This window comes from Equus caballus, chromosome 6 (assembly GCF_041296265.1).
Source record: "Equus caballus isolate H_3958 breed thoroughbred chromosome 6, TB-T2T, whole genome shotgun sequence".
Lineage (NCBI taxonomy): Eukaryota > Metazoa > Chordata > Mammalia > Perissodactyla > Equidae > Equus > Equus caballus.
The window spans coordinates 91867196-91893467 of record NC_091689.1 but is presented as its reverse complement, the minus strand read 5'-3'; the positions used below and the strand labels follow the sequence as shown (position 1 = coordinate 91893467).

At 37.4% G+C, this 26272-nt stretch overlaps 1 protein-coding gene across 8 annotated transcripts in view; it reads right to left on the bottom strand.

The window, feature by feature from the left end:
• Window positions 1–25171, bottom strand: part of USP15 (ubiquitin specific peptidase 15) — a 134553-nt gene extending 109382 nt beyond the window's left edge. For all 8 annotated transcript variants that reach the window (XR_011440159.1, XR_011440162.1, XR_011440160.1 and 5 more), the window contains exon 1: window positions 23987–25171. Coding sequence is in view for 3 of the 8 variants with exons in the window: in XM_023643918.2 (XP_023499686.1) it covers window positions 23987–24075 (89 nt within the window). In the remaining 5 variants the exon portion in view is untranslated. The remainder of the gene's footprint in view (window positions 1–23986) is intronic.
• Window positions 25172–26272: the final 1101 nt, after the last annotated feature.

Sequence of the window (26272 nt, the reverse complement as noted above, 5' to 3'; positions counted from 1 at the left end):
CATCTGATGAATACTTAACTGCTTTCAACACTACCTTCAATAGAAAAAGCACATCTTATTTCTAATTCAGGCCACCTATACCTTACTTGAAGAATTCTGTGGTAATGAAACATGAGTGAGGAGGTAGAAAAAATAGGAACATCTATTAAGAAATAATATGTAGCCATCTTAGGTATACCCACGAAAGACAACAATATTAGATGAAGTGGAGAAATAAATGAAAACATTCTATTTCAAGACATTTACATAAATTTGTTGCACTGTAAAAACTCTACTCTTAATCTATGAATCTGCCAAAAACCCAAGATTCCTCAATCTGAACTGATAAAAGTCTAGAAAAGAATCAAGAGCTCACAAAGATTACAAATAAGTGAACAAAGCCCTGAATTTATACATTCTCAACAGCACTCTTAATTCATGGTATGCTATTAAGAGTCCACATGAGCACAATTTGGGCTTCTGAGATTCTTTTTTGAATAGTTATAACTATGATTTTAGCATGAAGTCTAAAATCCTTAACATTGCCTAACAGGTCTAGCATGATCTGCTCCTACCTACCTCTCTAGTCTCAGCTAGTACCATTTTTCTTTGTGCTGAGATCTAGCTACAAGAGCCTTCTTTCAGTTCCTAGACACACCATTTTCTCATGGATCCTTCTGTTTAGAATATTTTCCTATTGCTCTCAACACCTAGTTAACTCCTACGATCTTTCAGATAGCCTCAATGTCACTTTCTCAAGGAATCCTTCCATAAGCCTCTCCTTGTTTCCTCTCAGACACTTTGGAAAAGGAAAAACAAGATGGCAATCTCAGTCTCCTAGATATCAAGTCTCTTTATTAAGTTGTAAACATTACTTTTAGTAATAACAAAATAACAACATTTGAACTTTACCCTTGGGCCAGGCCTGTACTTCTAAGTACTTTAATATTGGCTCATTTTCTCCTTTTAACTACCCAACAAGGTAGGCACTATTATAATTTCACAGACACACAGAAATTAACTTGCCCAAAGTTACAAAATTAGTGCCAGACCTGAGATTAAGAAAATGACACGGGCATCGAGAGAAAGAAAAAGACCAATGAAAATGGCACACAGAAACAAGAACCAGACTCATGTATACGTGGAACTACAATATACGCTAAAAGCATCATTACAAACTAGTGAGGAAAGATCTGAGAATGTATATGGAAAATATTAATTAGAGGTCTACCTTACATATGCAGTCAGGTCTACTCTAATGTTTGCTTCGAAAACTTGAATGTGTTAAACATGATTTATCTATTAGGAAAGAGTAACACAAATTTCAGTGTACGCTCAAGCACTACTTCATTCACAAGCCAGGCCAGGACTAGGATGAGGTAAGTGAGATGCCTAGGGACTCTAACAGGGAGTACCTCTTAAATTTTAAGCCCTAGGAGCCTTGCTTGCTTCACCCTAGTCCAAACTCTGAAACCAACACTGGTTGAATATAGAAAACTATGCAGCTATACTGAACTGCATAAATATGCACAAAACACACACACTTCAAACATCTACCTAAATTCACCACCTGTGTTATGAGCCACTTTCTCCACATCTGATGCTATACCTTCTTGGCAGATTTCAAATAACCTTCTTCCACCTCTTCACAATAACTCACAAGCCACAACCCTTCTGAATCTCACCTCCACAAGCAAACTTCAGCTTTTTCAAAATAAAAATGCCGTGTTTATTGTGGCATTTATGTATTTTTTAACAACTTAATATATGTAAAACTGTGCTATTTTTATTAAATACCTTTTTAAAAAAATGTGTCACTGACAATTTTTTTGAGTGTTGTGCCCCAATTCCATTTTCCCCATATGCCCTATGGTTTTTATCCCATGATTTTGCATATAGCACAGTGATTTTGGGGAACACATGCTGTGTTACAGCAGAACTAACTGTACAAAAATAAATTATAGTTAGATTAAAAACATAAATGTGAAAGCAAACGCATTACTTTTTAAAAAAATACGGAAAAAATCCTTGTTACCTTAGAATATAGGAAGACTTGAGACAAAAAGCAAAGAGATTTTAAAGATAAAGGCTGATAAACTTGAAAGTTAAAATGACAAGCTTCTGTTCAACAGACACCACCAAGTAAAGAGATAAGATACAGACTGGGGAAGATACTCCTGCTGCATATAGCCAACAAAGGACGAGAATACATGAACTCCCTTAAGTTGATTAAAAAAAAAAAAAAAAAAAGACAGGCTAGCCCCCTGGCAGAGTGGTTAAATTTGTGCACTCTGCTTTGGTGGCCCAGGGTTTCGCTGGTTCGGATCCTGGGCATGGACCGAGCACCACTCATCAAGCCATGCTGAGACAGCATCCCACATGCCACAACTAGAAGGACTCACAACTAAAATATACAACTATGGGGGCAGCCCAGTGGCACAGCTGTTAAGTTCGCACGTTCCGCTTCTCAGCAGCCTGGGGTTCGCGGGTTCGGATCCTGGGTGTGGAGATGGCACCGCTTGGCACTCCACGCTGTGGGTAGGTGTCCCACATATAAAGTAGAGGAAGATGGGCAAGATGTTAGCTCAGGGCCATACTTCCTCAGCAAAAAGAAGAGGACTGGCAGTAGTTAGCTCAGGGCCAATCTTCCTCAAAATAAACAAATAAAATAAAGTAAAATAAAATATACAACTATGTACTGGGGGGCTTTGGGGAGAAGGAAAAATAAAACAAATAAAATCTTTAAAAAGACAACGAAAGAAAGAAAAATGCAAAAAAGGGCAATTCACAGAACAGGAAATCAGAATGGCCTCTATACATATTAGAAGATGCTCAATCTTATTAGTAATAGGAAAAATACAAATTAACACCACACCATATTATTCTCATGAAACTGGTAAACACACAAGCACATGCACACGTCAATAATACTAAGTGTGGAGAAGATGTGTAGTAACAGGAACTCATATCCTGCCAATGGGGGTGTAAACTAGAACCCTCACTTTGGAGAGTTATTTGGCAACATCTATTAAAGATGAAGATGTGCACAACATTACAATCATGTATTGCCATGGCTAAGTTTAACCTTACAGAAACTTTCACACATATTTACAAGAATACAACTATAAAAAATATACCGTAGCATCATTTGTAAGAATGAAAAATTGGAAAAAATCGAAAATCCATTATTCATACCAAGAAATATTACACAAAAATTGAAATGAAAAATACAACTAACATGTATTAACATGGATAAATCTCAAAACTACAACAGTGAACAACAAAAAACAAGATGTAAAGGATACATGGAATATAACACAAATATATTAAGATAACATAAATATGCACACAATGCAACTATAGAAAATTTTAAAACATGACACAAATAATGCAGATTATTTAAAGACCCATACATATATATTAAAAATATAAATGAAGAGAATAAAAAAGAATTTCAGGATGATGGCACCCTCTGGCAAGGGAGGGAAGGGAATGGGATTAGGGAAATCTATACAGGGAGATTCAACTGTACCTGTAATGTTTTATTTTTTTAAACTAAGAGAGGGGTACACAGGTGTTTTGTTATAGTTTTCTTTGTACTCTTCTGTCTCCCTGAGATATTACATCAAATATAGTTAATATGTTTTCTATTTAATACAGAATAATAGTTTTTATATTGATACATCTTCTATACCTGCACAAAAATGAAGCAGTCAGATATATAGACTGAATAATGGTTGAGGCCAACAAAACTGATAGAGTTAAGTGACAATCAACAAATAAAATTTCACGCATAAAAATATGTATGGCAAATGTATAAAATGCACAGTTCTAATATTTTTGAAACAGATTCATAATTTTATATTATCTCATATTTTATATTATCTCTTCCAAACAGATGAATTTGCATTGTTTTAATAAAAAATTAACATAAGCTTTGAAGAATTTCCTTTGGAAAAGCACGATTTGTTTCTAAGTTTATCAAATTATGATTCTGATATATAGTAATACATTCATTTTCAAGAAATTATTTCCTTTTGGTAACTAGAGCAACCAGTAAGCAAGCCAGAAAAGTAAAAATGATTGGGTGACATCTTATAAGAAAAGCAAAGCACATGGAGTACAGAAAGTACAGATTATTACCCTTGATATCTGGGAAGATAATATAAACAAATTAATCAAAAAATCCTAAAATTGACATATATACTGACTTTAACCTCATCAAGCTCTAATATCAAATACTACATTAAGCTTGGGACTTGCAACCATTTAAAATTCATCTAAATACTAATGTCCCATATCTACATAGCCCAAAGTACAGAGTAGTAATTAACTGCTTTGCGACAGACTAATTTAAGTTTCTTGCACGAAGAAGTCTATACTTTACAGATGACACTAAAGGCGAAAGATTTCTGACTAATACTGAGCCATCTGGCTGTGTTCCCATATAAAAAGCTATGAAGTTAACGTATTAAAAATATGATCAAGATCAGGTTATTTATGATTGAAGCCTTTGGCTGTGGCTTAATCATTATCATTTCCCTCTCTATCAGTGGATTACGAGGGATTTTATTAAAGTGTCTTACACACGGGCATTACCTACTATTCTCACTCACTAGTACAGAATACGAAAACTTTTATCATAATGTTAATATTATCTGGGTTCAAAAATTACTAAAGGAAATCTCACGGACATTAAAGATCTCGTCTTCAATCTCTCGAGTACTTCACATATGACCGTCAATCCTCCAGAATGTCTCCAGTACAGCCTTCTCTATTTCCAGTAATTTATTTCAAACTTCTGCCAGTCTCACTGTCTCTAACCCATTAGGTTGAACAGACAACCTTGCAGCCTACTTTTCAAGGAAGTCAGAAGCCTCAATTTTCTTTACAACTCTCTTGCCCCACGCCTTAATCTTACCTGATTCCCTTATACACCAGTGGAAGGTATAACGCTCCTTAAATCCAAGGCTAATAATTTTTCTTCCTATGGCTTTGGATCTAATTTCCAAATAATTCTAATTTTGTCTCCTTAAAGACTTACGTCATTAACAGCCCTTATCCCCTTGTTTCTCCTTCTATCTTTTCTCCTGTTTTTTTTTTTTTCCTCAGCACATAAGGGCCAGTTCTTTTCCTTTCTCCCCCCTAAGTCACCGCCCAATTCACAGACTCATTTTCTCCTCTACCTATTCCCATTTTTCTGACTTGTCCTTGGAGCCAAGCTTCTCCTTCCTCAATCCTCACTTACTCTTCAACCTAGCACAATAGATCTTCCTACCTCAAAGGACCCTCAAAAAGGTTCTCACAAAGTCACCAATGATCACCCTAACAAATCCAAACGTTCCATAATTTTATGTACCTTATCAATCCTTTTTAAAGTTAAACTCTGTGATTCTGCTTTTCTGGAGGGGAAGGATATTCTTTTTTTTTTTTTTTTTTTTACAACCTTCTCCTTCTCTACTTAAACGTTAGTATTTCACAGAGCTGTTCCCTAATTTCTTCTTCTCTCACTGTTCACACTCTCCCATGATACTATAATTCATACCAATGGTTACAAAATCTGCATCCCAGGGCCAGTCCTCAAGTTCTTGAATCATATTTCTAATTCCTATTCGTCCATGCCAGCTTATATTTTTCATAGACATTTCAACCTCAAGTTGTCAATCATCTTCACACTTTTGTATGTACTCCTTCTCTAGTATTCCTTTAATAAATGATATCATAATTTAATTTTCCAAGCCAGAAACCAGATTATCCTATATTCTCCTCTAACACCATAACATCTAGTAACTAAGTCTGCCTGTCTCCTCTTCATTCTTAACAAAGTACTCTATAGTTCTCTCAGTCCCATTTTCAGTAGCAAAGATTAATGTAATAGTCGCCCAACTTGCTTCTTTGCTTTAAGTTTGCTCACTTCCAATTTGTCCTCCGTTGTGCTGCCACAGAAATTTTAAAAACACAAATACGTTCATGTCAATCCTGTTTAAATTAAAATTCTAATATGACATAGAGTATAAATGCTTTATATTTATGTAAAGTTTTTTGTATCAAGTGTTTTCACATTAATTAGCTTATCATTAGAGTAACATTTTTTCTCTTTCTTTTTTTACTTAGTTGACAGGGAAACTAAAACTCAGAGAGGTTATGTGACTTAGCAAGGAGTCATGTAACACTACTGAGTATGCAGGGCCTGTTCTCAGTATGCATTCTACTTTTCAGACTCTAAAGTTCAATGTTCTTTCTACTATATTAAACTTTACCTTAAATCCCATTTATTTAACAAAGACCTAAAGATATAACAGATGCTCAGTAAAACCATACACCATATTCCCCTCTTTATGAAACAGTTCTCTTTATAAAGTGAGGCAGCAAAAGGGTATCACAATGTTATTACCAAGCTATAAAAAAGAAGTGAAATACTTATCATGTTTTCACATTAATTAAGACTATACAAAAAAGTAAACACTATCTTTCTTTTAAGAGGTTTTCTAGAGTTGTGGTAAACACTAAATTGTAGATGAATTTTTTTCACACCCACCCTCAATTTGTTTTCATGATTATTTTTGCTTATAAATTTTATCTCCTGAAATTAGACTTGAGTAGACATGAATTCTAAATTTACTACAAAAAAGTACTGATGAAAATTCTCTTTCTGACATTACTTGCTGTGAGGTCTTTGAGAAGTTACTCAGCACTAAAACCCTTAGATTGCTCATCTTAGAAATGGAGGGAGATCTCGTCAAGATGGCAGCGTAGACAGACTCTGAACTCATCTCCTCCCAGGAACACAACCAGGTTACAACTATTTTTGGAAAAATTTTCCTGGATAGAAAACTGGATAAAAAGAACCCCCACAACAAGGGACAGTCCTGACTAAGGCTGAACAGGCAGAAATTCCTTCTGGAGAGAAAAAAAGCCACCTTCAGGAGCAGCGGAGTTTCTCAGCCACCAGGCGGGAGTCACCCTAAGGTACACAGCCCTGCCTGGAGATGTGAGCTCCGGAACAGGGGCCTGATACTGCTGTAAGCATCCTTCAGGCTCAGCACAAATGAGATGGGGGTCTTACTATCTGGCTTTGCTGGCTATTAACTGCAGCAGGGAACACCCCCAGAAAAGCTATCAGATGAAAGCCAAAAGGACCCCGGTCTTAGAAGGCCCATGCACAAACTCACCTGTCTCAGCAACCCAAAATCACCAGAAAAAAGGCTGACAGTCCCTTGGTGAAAACAGATTCACCTGGTAGGCTCTGGGTGCACCTCAGAGAGAGGAGAGACCTCTCTGGAGACTGAGACATTGGTGGTAGCCATTGTTGTCACCTGGTCCAGGCATGCTAACACAGACTCCCACAGACGCCACTGAAGTTCTTCCCCTGGCCTGTTAGCCCAGGAGTCTGCCACACCCACTAGAGTGCAAATTTAATCTAGCTCAGCCAGGGAAGGCAGCCCACCATAGAGACGGGCCCCAAGCAACAGCAAGCCCTCAGGCTACTTGTTGGCCTGCATTGACTGGGTGCCTTGACCTTCTACAGGCAGGTGAGTGTGTCCGCCTCTGTGGGGCAGGGCCTATGTGAGGACCAGGTGAACTGTGGGGGGCATTGGCGGAGAGGTGGGGGCATCTGCAGGGTATGCTCCAAGGGGTTGGGAAGTGTGTGTGGACCAGGACTCTGTTGATGCTGTGGGTGGTCCTGTGGAAAGTGAGGCTTATCAGCAGAAGAACTGTGCTTCACAAATAGTCATAAAAAAGATCAGCACCTCCCTTCCAAGGCCTGAAACAATTGAGTGCTCCTGTGCCTAGGGCCAGCCCCACTCAGCCGCACTCCTAAGAGAACTGACAACAGCTTTGTAGACCTGAGGCCTAAAGTAACTGTAAGCCCCCGAGCCTAGCAATGAGCTACACTGGGTACCTACCCAATTAACAGGAAAGTTACAACAGGAGTGTGCTGTTAGACCTTGTAGCCAATGGTGCTGAGGCTCCCCAAACCAGATTTACAAACAGCTGGCAAGGGAAGGAAAGACTAGACTCCCTGGGTACTTGCATTAAGAGCAACCCTGCCACAGCAAAAGGACACAAGTAGCCCACAAAGGGATCACTCCTGGATCATTTGGACTGGTGACAAGAGTGAAGCACACTGCTGGGCCTCAAAAGGCATCTCTTACATAAGGCCACTTCTCCAAGATCAGGAGACATAGCTGTCTTGCCTAATACACAGATATAAGCAAAGAGAAAGAGGCATAATGAGGAGGCAAAGGAATACATTCCAAACAAGGAAACAGGACAAAACCCCAGAAAAAGGACTAAATGAAACAGAAATAAGCAACCTACCCAACAAAGAGTTCAAACGGAAACTCAATGATGCTCACAGATATTGGGAGAAGACTGGATGAACACAGTGAGCTCATAAACAAAGAACTGAAAATATAAAAAAGAACCAATCAGAAAAGAAGAATACAATACTGGAAATGAAAAATTCACTAGAGGGACTCAACAACAGAACAGATGATACAGAAGAACAGATCTGCGAGCTAGATTAAAGACTATAGGAAATCACCCAAGCTGAACAAAAAAAAGGAAAAAGAATCAGACAGAATGAGAACAGTCTAAGGGAACTCTAGGACAATATCAAGCATGCTTTCATATTATAGGTGTCCCAGAAGGAGAAGAGAGACAAAGGAGCAGAAAATCTATTTGAAGAAAGGATACCTGAAAATTTTCTTAACCTAAAGAAGGAAACAGACATCCAAGTACAGGAAGCACAGACAGCTCCAAACAAGATAAGACCAAAAAGGACCACATGAAGACATATTATAATTAAAATGTCCAAAATTAAAGATACAGAGGGAATCCTAGAAGCAGCAAGAGAAAGGCAACAAGTGACATAACAAAGGAAAGCCCATAAGGCTATCAGTGGACTTCTCAGCCAAAACCCTACAGGCGAGAAGAGAACGGCATGACATGAAAAAACCTACAGCCAAGAATATTATATCCATCAAAGTTGTCATTCAGAATGGAAGGAGAGACCAAGAGCTTCCCAGATAAGCAAAAATTAAAGCAGTTTATCACCAAGAAACCGGTTCTACAAGAAATGCTAAAGTGACTTATTTAAGTGGGAAAGCGATGACCACAAATAAGGATAAAAAAATTATCCAACCACTGGGCAATAAAACCACCAGTAAAAGTACAAACATAGTAAAGGTAGCAGATCAACCACTTGTGAAGATAATATGAAGGTTAAAAAACAAAAGTACTAAAATTACCTATTTCAATGACAAGAGGATAACGTATAGATACACACAAAACAAGACATTAGATATGATTTCAAAAACATAAAATGTGGGACGAGGGGAGTGAAAAAGTAGAGCTTTTAGAAAGAGTTCAAACTAAGGAGTCTATCAACTCAATACAGACTGCTATATACACAAAATATTATATAGGATCCTCGTGGTAATCACAAATCAGAAACCTATAATAAATAAGCAAATAAGTAAGACAAAAGAAATCAAACATATTACTAAAGAAAGCCATCAAAACACAAAGAAAGAGAGCAAGAGAAAAAGAAAGGAACAGAGAAGAACTACCAAAACGCCCAGAAAAAAAAGTAACAAAATGGCAATAAATACGTATTCATCAATAGTTACTTTAAATGTCAATGGACTAAATGCTCCAATCAAAAGGCACAGGGTGGCTAATTGGCTAAAAAACCAAGACCCATAAATATGCTGCATACAAGAGACACACTTCAGACGCTCACAAACTGTCAGGATGGAAAAAGATATTCCATGCAAATGGCAAAGAAAAGAAAGCGGGTGTAGCAATACTTATATCAGACAAAACAGACTTTAAAACAAAAATTCTAACAAGAGACAAAGAAGGGCACTACATAATGATAAAGGGAACAATCCCACAAGGAGATATAACACTTGTAAATATCTATGCACCCAACATAGAAGCACCTAAATATATAAAGCATTAACAGACACAAAAGGAGAAATAGACAGCAACACAATAATAGTAGGAGACTTTAACACTCCACTTACACTAAAGGATAAATCATCCAAACAGAAGCTCAATAAGGAAACACTGGCCTTAAAGAACACATTTGACCAGATGGACTTAGTGAATATATATAGAACATTCCATCGAAAACCCAGAAAATACACAATCTTTTCAAACACACATGGAACATTCTCCAGGACTGATCACATATTAGGCCACAAAACAAGTCTCAATAAACTTAACAAGATCAAATTTTCTGACCACAGAGGTATGAAACTAGAAATCAACTACAGAAAGAAAACCAGAAAAGGCACAAAAATGTGATTAAACAAAATGCTACTGAACAATGATTGTCAATGAAGAAATCAATGGAGAAATAAAAAAATTCCTGGAGACAAATGAAAATGAAAATATGACATGTCAAAATCTATGGGATACAGCAAAAGCGGTTCTAAGAGGGAAGTTTATGGCAATTCAGGCCTACCTCCACAAAGAAGAAAAATCCCAAATAAACAATCTAACAGCACATCTAAGGGCACTGGAAAAAGAACAAACAAAGCCAAAAATCAGCAGAAGGAAGGAAATGATAAAAATGAGAACAGAAATAAATGAAATGGAGGCTAAAAAAAAGTAGAAAAAATTAATGAAACAAAGAGCTGGATCTTTGAAAAGATAAACAAAATTGACAAACTCTTAGTGAGACTCACCAAGCAAAAAAGAGAAGTCTCAAATAAATAAAATCAGAAATGAAAGAGGAGAAATTGCAATGGACACCCGAGAAATACAAAATAAGAGAATACTATGAAAAGCTATACGCCAACAAATCGGATAATCTAGCAGAAACGGATAAATTCTTAGAAACATACAACGTTCCAAAACTGAACCAGGAAGAGGTAGAGAATTTGAATAGACCAATCACCAGCAAGGAGATTGAAACAGCAATCAAAAACCTCCCAAAAAATAAAAGTCCAGGACCAGATGGCTTCTCTAGTGAATTCTACCAAACATTCAAAGAAGACTTAATACCTATCCTTCTCAAACTCTTCCGAAAATTGAAGAGGAGGGGAGGCTTCCTAACTCATTCTAAGAACCCAACATTATCCTGAGACCAAAACCAGATAAGGACAACACAAAAAAACAAAATTACAGGCCAATATCACTGATGAACATCGATGCAAAAATCCTCAACAAAATACTAGTAAATCAAATACAACAATACATTAAAAAGATCATACATCATGATCAAGTGGGTTTCATTCCAGGGATGCAGGGATGGTTCAACATCCTCAAAACTATCAATGTGATACACTACATTAACAAAATGAAGAATAAAAATCACATGATCATCTCAATAGATGCAGAGAAAGAATTTGACAAGAGACAGCGTCCACTTATGATAAAAACTCTAAATAAAATGGGTACAGAGAGAAAATATCTCAACATAATAAAGCCCATATATAACAAACCCACAGCAAATATCATTCTCAATGGAGAAAGATTGAAATCTATCCTTCTAAGAACAGGAATCAGACAAAGATGCCCACTTTTACTTTTATTTAACATAGTATTGGAAGTCCTAGCCAGAGCAATCAGGCAAGAAAAAGAAATAAAAGGGATCCATATTGGAAAAGAAGAAGTGAAATGGTTACTCTTTGCAGATGACATGATTTTACATATAGAAAACCCTAAAGAATCCACTAAAAACCTCTTAGAAATAACAAATGAATACAATCAAGTAACAGAATACAAAATCCACGTACAAAAATTGGTTGTGTTCCTATACACTAACAACAAAGCAGCAGAAACAGACATTAAGAATACAATCCCATTTACAATTACAAGAAAAAGAATAAAATACCTAGGAATAAACTTAATCAAAGAGGTGAAAGATCTGTACACCAAATAGTATAAAACATTGACAGAAATCGAAGAAGACACAAAGAAATGGAAAGATATTCCATGCTCTTAGATTGGAAGAATTAACATAGTTAAAATGCCCATACTTCCTAAAGTGATCTATAGATTCAATGCAATCCCTATCAAAGTTCCAACAGCATTTTCCACAGAAATGGAACAAAGAATCCTAAAATTTATATGGAAAAACAAAATACCCCAAATAGCCAAAGGATTCCTGAGAAAAAAGAACAAAGCTAGAGATATCACACTCCCTGATTTCAAAATATACTACAAAGGCATAGTAACCAAAACAGCATGGTACTGGCACAAAAACAGACACACAGATCAATGGAACAGAATCGAGAGCCCAGAAAGAAACCTACACATTTATGGACAGCTAATATTCAACAAGGGAGCCAAGAGCATACAACGGAGACAGGAGAGTCTCTTCAATAAATGGTATTAGGAAAACTGGACAGCCACGTGCAAAAGAATGAAAGTAGACCACTACCTTACACCATGCACAAAAATCAACTCAAAATGGACTAAAGACTTGAATGTAAGACCCAAAACCATGAAACTTCAAGAAGAAAACATAGGCAGTATGCTCTTTGACATCAGTCTGAGCAGCATATTTTCAAGTACCATGTCTGATCAGGCAAGGGAAACAAAAGAAAAAACAAACAAATGGGACTACATCAAACTAAAAAGCTTCTGCACAGCAAAGGAAACCATCAACAAAACGAAAAGACAACCTAACAATTGGGAGAAGGTATTTGCAAACCATATATCAGATAAGAGATTAATATCCAAAATATACAAAGAACTCATACAGCTCAACAAAAAAACCAACAACCCAATTTAAAAATGGGCAAAAGATCTGAACAGAGATTTCTCCAAAGAAGATATACAGATGGCCAACAGGCATATGAAAAGATGCTCAACATCATTAGCTACCAGGGAATTGCAAATCAAAACTACAATGAGGTATCACCTCACTCCGGTCAGAATGGTGATAATTAACGAGACAGGAAACAAGTGTTGGAGAGAAGAGAACCCTCGTACACTGCTGGTGGGAGTGCAAAGTGGTGCAGCCACTATGCAAAGCAGTATTGAGTATCCTCAGAAAATTAAGCATAGATCTACCATTTGATCCAGCTATTCCACTGCTGGGTATTTATCCAAAGAACTTGAGAACACAAAGGCATAAACAGACATGCACCCCTATGTTCACTGCAGCATTATTCACAACAGCCAAGACGTGGAAGCAACCTAGGTGCCCATCAAGGGACGAATGGATAAAGAAGACATGGTATATATACATAATGGAATACTGCTCAGCCAGAAGAATGATGAAATCTGGTCATTTGTGACAACATGGATGGACCTTGAGGGTATTACGCTAAGTGAAATAAGTCAGAGGGAGAAAGTCAAATACCATATGATCTCACTCATAAGCAGAAGATAAAAACGACAAACACATAGCAACAGTGATTGGATGGGTGGCTACCAGAGGGGGAGGGCAAAAGGGGGTGATTAGGCTCTCATATGTGGTGATGGACTATAATTAGTTTTTGGGTGGTGAACATGATGTAATCTAGACAGAATTTGAAATATATTACGATGAACATCTGAAAGCTATATAATGTTATAATCCAATGTTACTGCAATTAAAAAAAAAAAGAAACGGAAATTCATTTATCAAAAAATACTTATTGGAGGTGCTGGCCCCGTCGCCAAGTGGCTAAGTTCACGTGCTCTGCTTCGGCAGCCCAGGGTTTCACTGGTTTGGATCACGGGCACGGACTTAGCACCCCTTATCAAGCCATGCTGAGGCAGTGTCCCACATGCCACAACTAGAAGGACCCACAACTAAAATATACATCTATGTACTGGGGGCTTTGGGGAGAAGGAAAACTAAAACAGAAAAAAAAATCTTAAAAAAAAAATTATTGGAGGGTCCAGCCCTGTGGCCTAGTGGTTAAGTTCAGTGCACTCCACTTCAGCAGCACGTGTTCGTGGGTTTTGATCCTGGGCACAGACGTACACCACTCGTCGGCTACACTGTGGCAGCAACCCACATATAAAGTAGAAGAAGACTGGTACAGATGTTAGCTCAGGACTAATCTTCCTCAGCAAAAATAAAATATACATATATATATTTATTGGAGATCTACTACGTACATGATATTCCATATGACAAGGTGGTTAGCAGAACAGCCAAGGTCTCTACATTCATATAATTCAGAGTCCAGTAGAGGAGAGAGACAGTAGGTAATTAAGATACATAGTAAAATATCGTGGCAAGTGTTGTGAAGGAAAAGTACAGGAAGCTATGAAAGCATAGAAAGGGGTCCCTATTTAGACAAAAGGAAAACCTCTTTGAAAAAGCAACATTTTAGCATATATGAATAGGAGTAATTTCAGGAAGAGTAAGGAAAAAAAGCTAAGACTGAGGGAACAGCATGTGCCAGGGCCAGAATAACTCTCTGGGAGTTTGGTATATTGGAGGAACTGATGAAATGAGGTTGGAGTTTATGACAAGGGGAGGAGAAATGCTAGAAAAGACTGGAGAGGTAGACCAGGGCCAGACTATATAATGCCTTTACAGTAACAAGGATTTTAAGCTAAAGGTAATGGAAAGCCACTCCAAGATTTTTAGCAGGAAAGAGATATGATCTGATTTACATTTATGAAGACCACTGGGAATATCTCACAGGATTGTTGGGAGGATCAAATACAAATGAAATGTTTAATAAATCAAAAACTTACAGAAAGTTATGGTATGAATACTTTGAAAAGGTCTAAATTGTTTGGTGCTAAATATTCTGAAGGTGTCAAGAAAGACAATTTGTATTGTGGTCTGCACAGAATAATTTTCAATGGCTCCAAAGAAGCTGGGTCAATTTTAGGACCCAAAATAAATCTGAGTGAATTTTAAGACAGTCTTCAAATGCAGAAAAGCTACTAGGGGAATTGAAAAGGCCAGATTTTTAAAAAGAAAAATTTTGTGGTGGTAGTGTGGGAAAGATAGGAGAATTTCAGAAGTTGTTTAGAGAAGGAAATTTAAGAAGGATATACAGGGATCAATAAATGATTCAGAGATAGCCCTAGATATACAGAAGTTTAAAAGCAGTACAGGGAAATGGGGAAATCCCAATAGCTGTATTTAGGAAACCACAGAGCTGGTGAATGCACAGTGTTTGTTTTTGTTTTTTTGATTAGTACATGTTTATGCTGACAACTTTCACATAAGTAACTTCTGCTTAACTGCCTAATACTGACATAAGTATAATGTAGTTCGTATTTTTAAAATCCTACCTTTTTCTCTGCAAAGTAGGCATAAGATAGTCATTCTTTTACAACTAAGAAAATACATAAAAATTTCAGCCTAATCCAATGTAGCACACAATCTCAGAACAATTCGTATAACACAATCTCAGAACAATACATATAACTACCTTGTACAGAATTAATGGCATAAATAATTCTGAATGTTAATTTACTCTGACTAATCCTCTCATTTAATGAAATACTGTTTAAATTATATTTGAGTAGTGATGACACAAAACCATTTTTAATACTGAAGGAGACAGTGATAGTATCTAGTTATCTTTAATCATTATAAGCCAGATATTTCACTGATTTTTTTTAAGTACCACAAACTAAAACTCAGAATTTCATTGATTCAGTAAAACTTCACCAGAGAAAGCTATGAAGTTCTTTCAAATAAATCAATGGCTTGGTTAATCATTCTGTTATATCTTAATTTTTAGATTTCAAACATTTCCAACCTATTTTCTGTTCTGTACATTAAATTCATCAGTTAGCAAGAACTAATTTTTATGACTTCTTTTTACACCTAAACTAAGAGACAAATAAAGATTCAGGAAAGAGGCCAAGTGAGATTGTGAAAATGAAAAGAAAACTCACAGGATGGGAGAAAATTTTGCAAATCATCTATCTGATACAAATTTGTATCTAGAATATATAAAGAACTCTTAAAACTCAATAATATAAAGACAATCAAATTAAAAACATTCAACGGGTTCACCAAATCCAGATATTTCACCAAAGAAGATTTACAAATGGCCAATAAGCATATATGAAAAGACATCTACCATTATTAGTTATTAAGGAAATGCAAATCAAAACCACGAGATACCACTTCATATTCACTAAGATGGCTATAATCAAAAGGAGAGACAATAACAAGTGCTGACGATAATGCAGAGAAATTGGAACCTTCACACACTGCTGGTGGCGATGTAAAATGGCACAGGTGCTTTGGAAAAGAGTGTATCAGTTCCTCAAAAAATTAAACATAGAGGCCCAACAATTGCATTCCTAGGTATATACCCAAGAGAAAGAAAACCTTATGTCCACACAAAGACTTGGAAACAAATCTTCACAGCAGGATTATTCATAACAGCCAAAAAGTGCAAACAACTCAAATGTTCATTAACTGAGGAAGGGATAAATTCAATGTGGCATATCTATACAATGGAGTATTATTCAGCAATAAAAAGAAATAAGTATTGATGCATACCACAACATGGATGAACCTAAAAGACATTATGTCAAGTGAATGAAGCCAGACATAAAAATCACACACATTATATGATTCAATTTATATGAGCTATCCAGAACAGGCAAATCTACAGAACAGAAAGTAGATTTGTAGCTTCCTGGAGAACAGGGGGATTAGGGGCCAAATAGGGCAGGGGGAGACTGCTATGGAGTTTCTTTTAGGGATGATGAAAATATTCCAAAATTGATTGTGGTGATGCTTGCACAACTCTGAATACATCCAAACCCACTGAATTGTAGACATTAAGTAGGCAAACTCCACAGAATGTGAATCATATAACAGTAAAACTGTTCTTTCTTTTTCTTTTTTAAGTGGAAGGGCCATAGATTTGGATGGGATTATTAGGGATGACACTACAGAGATTGGTTTCAAGCTACGTTTTGAAATAAGTGAAAGTCAGGAATGAGTAAAATGTATTTGAAATAATATGGACAATATGTGTAAAATTCTATAAGGCAGGAATAAGTAAATAATTTTCAGGAAATGGGAACCACCATCTATCAAAGCAGAGCTATATTAGTTAGAAATGAGGTTGCTAAGACTAGAATGCTAAACCAAAGAGACCCAGAAAATTCTACAGCTTCCTCATACAGATAAGAGATGAACATGGTGTTTTACTAAGATGGAAAAGTGTGACTTCTTGATTTTAATACTTCCAAATATTCATCCCTCAAAATGCTGCTTCCATAATATGGATATGGCTCTATCATTCATAGGCAGGCAGTACAGTTTAAAATGCAGGCTTTAGAGTTGACTGGCTACATTAGACTCTGATCTACCACTGACTGAGTACATGACCAGGTACCCTTAACTCTGTTCCTTAGTTTCTGTACCTGTAAAAAGCTCTTAACATGGTAGGTGAGTGGTACTTTTGCAATCATAACCACAGTCTACTTAGCCTCACCTCTCCTGAGAATCAAACATTTCTTCAGCCTGAAATCCATTCACATTTATGAATATAAATTTTTCACCTATATCAAAGACAAATCTCTTGATTAAACTATTAAACTTTGTCAACCTGTTAAAACATATTGCTAAATAATATAAAGCAACCCAAATTATCAGGTCTCTTTTACCATGATCATTTCACCATTATCATTCTTAATCTTTTTGTTTTTTACTAAAGAAACTCGATGCTCTTTTCACTCAAGAAATTAATTTTGTCTCTAATGCTCCAGGTTTTGATTTAACTGGCTCTCTAAAACTTAGAATAGCCTGGCCTCAGAGATAGTCCCCAACAGTAAGGAATTATCACACTAATATCCAGATGTTCTCAAAGGTGAGAGGAGAGCAGAAGGGACAGTCAGCATTCTTAGCTCTCCTCTTCATGGAGAAGCAAAAGTAGTCATTACCCTCCTTTGTGTTCTCAAAGTGTTCAAGGCATAACACTAAACGTGTTCTAAGCATAACCAAATACAGATTAATCCTACAGAGGTTTTCTGCCTTATATTACAATCTGAGCTTCTTCCCTTCTTTTTGAGGAGCCATTCTTGATCGTTCCCTCAGATATGTCATTTTAATCTGTATCCAAAATTGATGTTACTTACTATCAGTCTTATTCTAGGCTTCTTTAGCAGTGACTTCTGTGTAAACTGCATGATAAACTAAAAGGAACCACATTCCCTTGTTCAAAGAATAGATGGAGAAAGAATCTGGAGAAATGACTTCAGGGAATAAATATAAGATACAGCGTGTGAATTACAGTGGTTACTGAGGAAATGAAAATAAAAGGCACAAACTGAAATGACATTACTCAGGGAAGAAGAAAAAAAAAATTGTTGAAAAATTCTATACGGGGACTAAGGAGGAATAGTTTAATGGTTTAGTGAAATACTGCCTGAATTACATTTCGGTAGTGACAGCATAAAAACATTTTTAATACTAAGGAGATATTCACAGCATCTAGTATTTTAAATCACTATAAACCAGATATTTAGACCACCTCTGAAATTAGCAAACATTTGAAACATGAGGTAAATAAGAGCACTTACTTTAAAAGCTGCACAAGCATAAAGCATTTAGAATAACGGCTGGCACAGAGTAAGCATTCAGTACGTGTTTACTAGTGGTAGTATTATGCCTGCAAACCACATGCAAACCAACTGATTTCTCTAAGTTCAGATTCCTTATCTATAAGAAAGGAACATAAATACAAACTTTGATCCTTATTTTGAGCATCTATTAATCTGATAATGCATATAAATATCTTCATTTGTCCTTCTCAACCTTCCCCTTATCTCCCTGTCAATATACTTGATGGGATTCAATTCACTTTTATCAATAATTGCGGCTTATTAATGAAGTGATTCTCAAAGTGAGGAAAAGAAACATCACTCTAAACACATAATAAAATGGATATATCTGATGACTCAGATGGCAACAGTGATTGTTCTTTTAGCACTGATGCTATTTGGACTGCTGGTGTTCAGGAAGATGTTAAAGAGGTATCATTATGGTTATGGCCCTTCCACTGTCTTAATTCAAATAGCCTTTGATTTTGAAAACGTAAAATAGTTATTTCTTAAAAAAATCAGTTGGTAAACTTGGAACATAAAATACCAAACATTCATATTTGCATTTTCTGGGCTGAGGTGTTCCTATGGATTCACAGCCCCCCCAAAAAGCCTTATGCCTTTGTGGCTTACTGTAAACCAATGCTTTTAAAATGAGGGTAAAGTACTAAACCAAAATATCCTACAAGCTCTTAATACCTGCTTGATGTGTTATTTCTGTAAAAGCATATGAGAAGGAGCCATATGCCCTCTAATAAAAGCTTATGATTACTGAAAAACAATTAAAATCCAAAATCAACAATAAATGATCCCAGTTTCCTTTGTTTAAATGTACTTTTGCATCAAAATAACATTTATTCTACATATTCAGTTAATCACCTCTTAATCTTTAAACACATTTTCATTTCCAGAAGCAAGATGTTAAGATTTTCTACATATTCTATCACATCTAAATTGAACAGTCATAAGAGACAAGTGTGGGATAAAATGGTAGAATTCTGCCACTAAATAAAATAGACTCCATTTAAAGAGGAAAATAGGTCCACTTTCTTCTTTTTAAAGTGGAACTATATTTTAAAATGCATCTTTAAAATAAGAGACAGTGCAGTGCAGTGATTTTAGGGCCTGAATTAAAGCCCAGACTACTTGAGTTCAAATCCAGATACATCACTGTGGGAACATTTCTCCGAGCCTAGGATTCCTATTCTGTCAAACGTGAATTACAATACATTCACATTCTAGCGCCCCAGAATAGCGGTGTTGAGTAAATAAGTTAACATATGTAAGTACTTAAAATAGTACCCAGCACATAGTGTTTTTAAACGTAATATAACAGGTCATGGTCTGACAAAGTAACTTTTTCTTATTATACTTATGTGCAAGCAAGATCAATAACTGTCACAAAACTATTTTGTAAAAAGACCATTTATTTAATACCTTGTATGCGTTAATGGGAAAATGGGATGATGTAGGAAAAAATTAAGCCTGAATGTCACTAAATAGACAAATGAAATCACTGACTAAAGCTCTGGATCTTCTTGGCCAAATACGGTACATTAATCTTGGATTTACTAACAACTTAGAAGTTATTTAAAAACTTATAGAGAGGCTTAAATAAAGAAAAACTGCTTTTCTAGATTTTAAGCAACTAAAATATGAAAAATATGCTTTAATGTCACTATTTCTGTCCTTATTTTCACCAATTTACCAACATTAAGAAACAGTTTTGCTTTCTGGTTTCATTTCCTGCAAATGATGTAACATATATCCTATTTTAGTGGTTAACACTCTGGCACAACTAAAATTAATCTTAACAGTCATAGTAATGTAAAAATTTCTTTAGCAAACATATACTAAACAATTTGGAGTTCACATTGATTAACAGTGTCCCTTTACATTATTAACTGATTTGTGATTATAAGGTTATCTTCTGTTAGCAAGAATCAAAGTTGCACAAACATAAGAGGCCATGTAAAATAAAGCCTCAAAGATTTCTAAATAAAACAGTAGGAATGGAAGGAAGCTTTAAAACTGAAATCAATGTCTAAAAACCTCATTGATCTTACGGACTATTCCTTATCACACAGATTTTAAATGACTCTAAATACAAATAAAAGTTACTCTCCAAAGCTGCCTTAACCCTACTAAAGTTATTAGGGTTTATATAAAAATGACACACAAAATTTAGGTTGTAAAGTTAGCTATGTGTTACCACTGAATGTACTCGCACATAAAAATTAGTGAAAATGACTGCTAGATGAATAACGTTTAATAAAAATATGGAAATAAAGCAGTAATTTAGAGGATTTGTAGTTAACTGTTTATTCACTCACAAGAGGTCTATTTTAAAAGAAATCTCCAAAGAGAGTATTCCACAACCCACAACTTGTCTTTGTAATTCATTTAACTATCATCCCCTTAAATAGGTTCCTCTATCCCTAATATACTCACATATAATGCACTTTAAATGAATTTTCCTTTTGTTTCATCAAGAGAAACCACCATGTTACCTGAAGATTAAGTTATCGTTCATTCATCCTAAACTAAACAATTCCATTTCCTTTATTCTTTTCTACAGTTCCTAAATACTAACAATGTTGTTCATGGTTTTCTGAATCTCTCCTTGGAGTTGAAATACAGATCAAGAAACAGCATCCTGAGAGTACTGCTCTACTCCTTCTAACGGAGACCAGCGTTACTTTCACACCTCACCTTTAAGAGGTATAACTCTCTTGCATCAATTTTGATTTTTCTGTCACTATAAAGTCTAGTACCAAGCATATCATAAAGTTTGTTCCTCCTCATCTTAGACTTTTGTAACTTGAATCTCTAGAAAGTCAGTTTGCAGATAAAAATCATTCACTATTTACAAATAAACAGAAACTACTATTCGCACTGAATCAAATTTTTACCTTGCCTAGATGTTAGAATTAGTTACCAGAGCACTATGATATAGCCCTTATTTGCAAAGTACTCACAACCTAATTAATGAAATTTATTCATTTTTAAGGCATTTGACTATAATGTTAAACATCAATATTAAAGTTCTAAGAATAAACTTAAGGTTAACCTAACCAATTTTTTAAATAGTCCAATCAGTCTTCCAAGATGTTTATACATATATATATACATACACACACACACACCAAGACAACGTTCCATTTGCATATGGCCCATTTCAGCTATAAAATAACAGACAGGATTTGCCCAAATACCCAGAAATGACTAATCCAAAGATTTCTTTAAAAGATATTAAAAAGATAAATAACTTTTTAATGAGTTTCAAAAAACATAAACCCAACAACTAAATTATTAAATACCTTTACCAGTTCTGTACTGATGAAGACATTATCAAATTTGTACTTACCAAATTATTTTCCTTAAAACTCTGAATCAAACTTCTACTCTAGACTATTTCCATTTTTGACTGGTTTCACCTAATTGCAAGTAAACTGGCTCACATATAAACCAAACTGGTATCTGCAACTCCCCAGTACCATCTTGTTCCTGCTTTTTTCCCCCCTTTAAACAGCAGGGGAAACAAATGCAAGGGTAAGAATACGCACATTCTGCTGTTCCTAAATATCTGAGTCTCAGTTTCCTTTTCTTTAAAATGAAAGCACTGAAATGACTCAAATTTATGCACTTCCTGTATACTCTTTAAAATAGATCTTTAAAATGATCCGCAGTAACTCTGTCAAAAAGCAAAAATTCTTTCATTTGAAAAATAATAAACTTTAAAAAGTTTAATGCTCACAATACACAAACAGCTCCTATCATCCTGTAATGTCAACAACAATTATTACTCAGTACACCAAAAACATAACAATAAAGAGAAGGAATATCCAGATTTTAAGTTATAGATTTCTATTTTACAGAAATTCATAATTTATCTTTTCATGGGGTGGTAATAGGCTAGACGAATTAGGAATTTGTAAGTGTTCTTTAACAAACAATAGGAAGCAAAGGTTGATTTCCTCTTTAACAACCCACAGGCCAACATAAACAAAAGTGTCGTAAACCTAAGTGTCGTAGGAAATGTCCAATTTCCCCACAGTAGTAAACAACTTAGGAACACTCCAATGTGAACAGTAACGATTATTAAATCATATTTTTTGCTGTAATGCAACAAGTATATGTTTACACCCTTAGAGGATTTTTACCATACAAACATAGTACATAGCCTAACAAAGTAGGAATAAAGTACCAAGACTTCGATCAAAGTGCTTAAATTCAAGGCCCAAGTCTGCCAGCTACTAGCTTACTTGAAAATTATCTTTCAAGTAAGTAAATGGCGGTGATAAGAAGTAACTAAAATCTAACGTTATCTCATAAATAGAAAATCTTTTAGAATATTTCATTGAATCAAGATAAAAGCCCTATAATGAAATTATTACTGTCCATTTCATAGATGAAGACACTAAGGTGCAATGATTTAACTTTCCTCAGTCATACTGCAAGTTAAGCGCTGGAACGGTGACCTAACTCAGGGCTCAATCTTATGCTCCTTCCCCAAGCCATACTGGAATACAGGAAAACACACTCTTTAAATTATATAGCCCTGCTATGGTGACGATGGGAAATGAAAACGATCTTTATTATACAGTAAAGAGGCACATTATCTTTCCTAATAGGCAGAGCACCTACTCTTTAGGTTACATATTCACACAGTGAAGTTAGTCTGGATACCACTTGATATGGCCGACAGGTATTAAAATCTCCACATACCTCCTTATTTTAAGTATATCCTTTGGTATTTTATAAGTTTGAATATTAGCAAGTGACTTAAGCCTCAAGTGGACTTATCTACTTTCTGCAGGCCTACGTTATCCTTCCAAAAGGAGGCAAGGACTGCACTTCTAGGAAAAACGCTGCCGGTTTCCCTCAAGCCTCCACTAGAGCACAAGACCACGTGGTATCGCTCAGAAGCCCAAGGTTCCCTACTCCTCTCCCTCCTGACAAGAAACTGGAAACTAAGGTTTCCTTCTCTTAAGTGGCGCCCTGACACACGCCACCTGTGTAGTACGAACAGCAAACACCCTGCAGCCTGCCTCCCGGAAGAACACAAGAATCCGCATAATAGGGAAGTTGGATACCGACGATGCCGGGAAAGGAAATGACTGGAGGAGTCGAGGCGGTGAGACCGTGCCCAGCCGCGGCCCCGGGACCTGTCAAACAGTGAGGGGCTCGCGCCGAGCGGCTGGGACCCATCGTTCGGGAAGGCCTGGGGTGGGAGCGGCACTCCGGGAGGAAGGAGGACGGGGAGACCTGCACGAGCCGCCGCCGCCGCTCCCGCCACTCTCTCAGCATGACCCGACAAGCCACCAACCCTGGTCTTCACCTCGGGTCCAATCTTTGCCCCCACATTTCGGGAGTGGCCCAAATCCTGCTGCCCAGGGCGGCCGCCGCCGGACCTGCCCGCACCTGTCACCAGCGAAAGACACCAGCCCGCACTTCCCGCCCAGCTCCCCACCAGCCTCGGGCAACCGCGGCCACCTCAGCCCCTTTCCCTCACCAGGTGTCCCCTTTCCGGAGCGAGGTTTTGAGCAGAGTCGCGATGTCAGACCTCTGGATGTCCAGATCCGCCGCTCCGCCTTCCGCCATCTTCTTCCACTAGCGGCAGCGGAGGCGGCGGCGACGGCGGCGGCACGCCCCAGAGCATTGTGGGAATGGCGTCCCGCGGCCCCGCCCAGCCGGCAGGTCGAAACCAAAAGAGCCGGAAGGTGGGGGGTGCGCCTCGGCACAAGAGTTGGCCCCGGGGCGAGCCGAGCGCACGGCTGTGGTCTGCTGCCCCCCATCGGCCCCCGCCCGTCCAGCAGCTCGCCCCGACCTCCTCGGCCCGGCGCGCCGGCGTTAAGGCTGCGCGCTGGGGCCTCGGTCAGCTGCCGCCTGAGCGCGGCCACCGCCCCGTCCCTCCTCCACTGCTGCCTTCCCCTCCCTCTTTCCCACAGCCGCCCGAACGCCCTTATTTGCGCATTCACTCACGCTCCCGGTGGGTGGGGCGGGGGGCGTGGGGACGCTAGGATATGGCAGGACATTTCTACAGCTCCGTGACTCTGGGCTTTTCGTTGCGAGCTCGCTCAATATTGGCCCAAACAAAGAACATCCGAATGCGAGCGCCCGGCCGCAGGGCCCTTCCCGGACTCCCTCCAGCGCTCCTAGTCCTGCTGTAGGTGGGGACCTTGCCTCGGTCTTTGTGCCGCCTTCCCAGGCACACCCAGACAGCCGAGCCGCAGTGAAAACCTGTTCCACTTCCTCGGCGAACAGGGTGTAAAATAGGGATCGACGAACGCCAGGTACCAAAGGAGAAGAAGACGCGCGAGAAACCCTTTCTCCTCGATGTCATAAAGTAACATTTTCTTAGCCCCATCTTCCCATGGTGTGTACATCTGAAGCTAGATGATAATACCAGCTGTTTGAAGCCGCTTATGTTACAAATGGGGAAATCGAGTCTCTCAAAAATCAAATGCCAAGGTCATAACAGTAAGTGGAGAGGCAAGTTTATAACCCAGTTCCGAAGCCCACGTGCCATCTGTTCACGACAACACGCTCACTACGTGTCCTAGTGAGAACCTGAACTAAAATGTAGACTGGCCTGCAGTGGATCCATTTTTTTTTAACCTCTGTACACCTGGTGGCTAGCCCAGTGCTGCCTAACACGTAAGAACCACGTAAATATTTAATAAATGAGTTTTGGCAACGTGAAGATGTCCAGAGATTTGACTAAGATAACATAAATGCTGTGAAAAGTCTAAAAGATGGCTAAGAATTCCTGCACGATGTCTCTTTTTTCCCCATTTTTAATGTCTGCCTAGCTCATTTGGTGAGAATGCAGTAAAGAGGGGTGTAATTATGCTCCTAAGAGGTGTTGAACCCCTCCAAGTTAAAGGAGTGTGTATTGGCTTTGTGATTTGTATACATCAGCATTATGGTTGCTTGTTTTCTTCAAAATAATACTATTCTGTATTATCATGTCATCCTTGATTTGAGAGTCTGAAAACAGTTTCCAGTTACTGCTATTTCTTAGAGTATTTGACTTTTCTTCCGACAGGTGAGAAAATTAGAGTTTCTTTAACCATGAGTACCATCAAAAGGTCACATTTCCCCCCTTTCCTACCCAACCTCTGAAAGAAAATGATTTTCTAAAGAGAGGCAGCATGATATGGGAAGAATATTGGAGTCATATGAACGTGAGTTCAAACTTCACTTCAACCTCTAGCTGCAAAGTGCTTAATTTTTAGTTTAATCATAAAGTTGGGGACAGTAATACCTACCTGAAAGGATTTTGATGAAAATTAAACAAAAAAAATATGTTTATTGCCTGGGACATAATAGCCAATCAATAAACACTAACATTGTTTGCTGTTGACAGAATGATTTGTATCGTTATGTAAATTATATCTCAACAAAGCTGTGGAAAAAAAGCACTGTGGACTTTGAAGGCAAAACTGTGCTTTCTATCATTTTATATGCATAACTTTATCAAGAAGCGATGCCTCATGCACATTCTGCTGTCCAGTTTCCTTTCAAAGAAATGCATGTTTGAAATGTTGAAGCCTGTGTCCACGCAAGAAATTTGAAAAGCCTCTTCTTCATTTGCACCATGTTCAAGGCAATGAGTTAACTGCATATACGTGTATAAGTTCAATGCTGTTTTGAATTATACATCAGATTTATGAGGTCATTTTGTTGACCTAACTCGTTGCATTCAGAGTCAGGAAAGAAATAGTAGTTACAGTATTTTATTTAACAAGCACTAAAAGAGTGCCAAGCCTAGTTCTAAACGTTTTAAAGCACTATC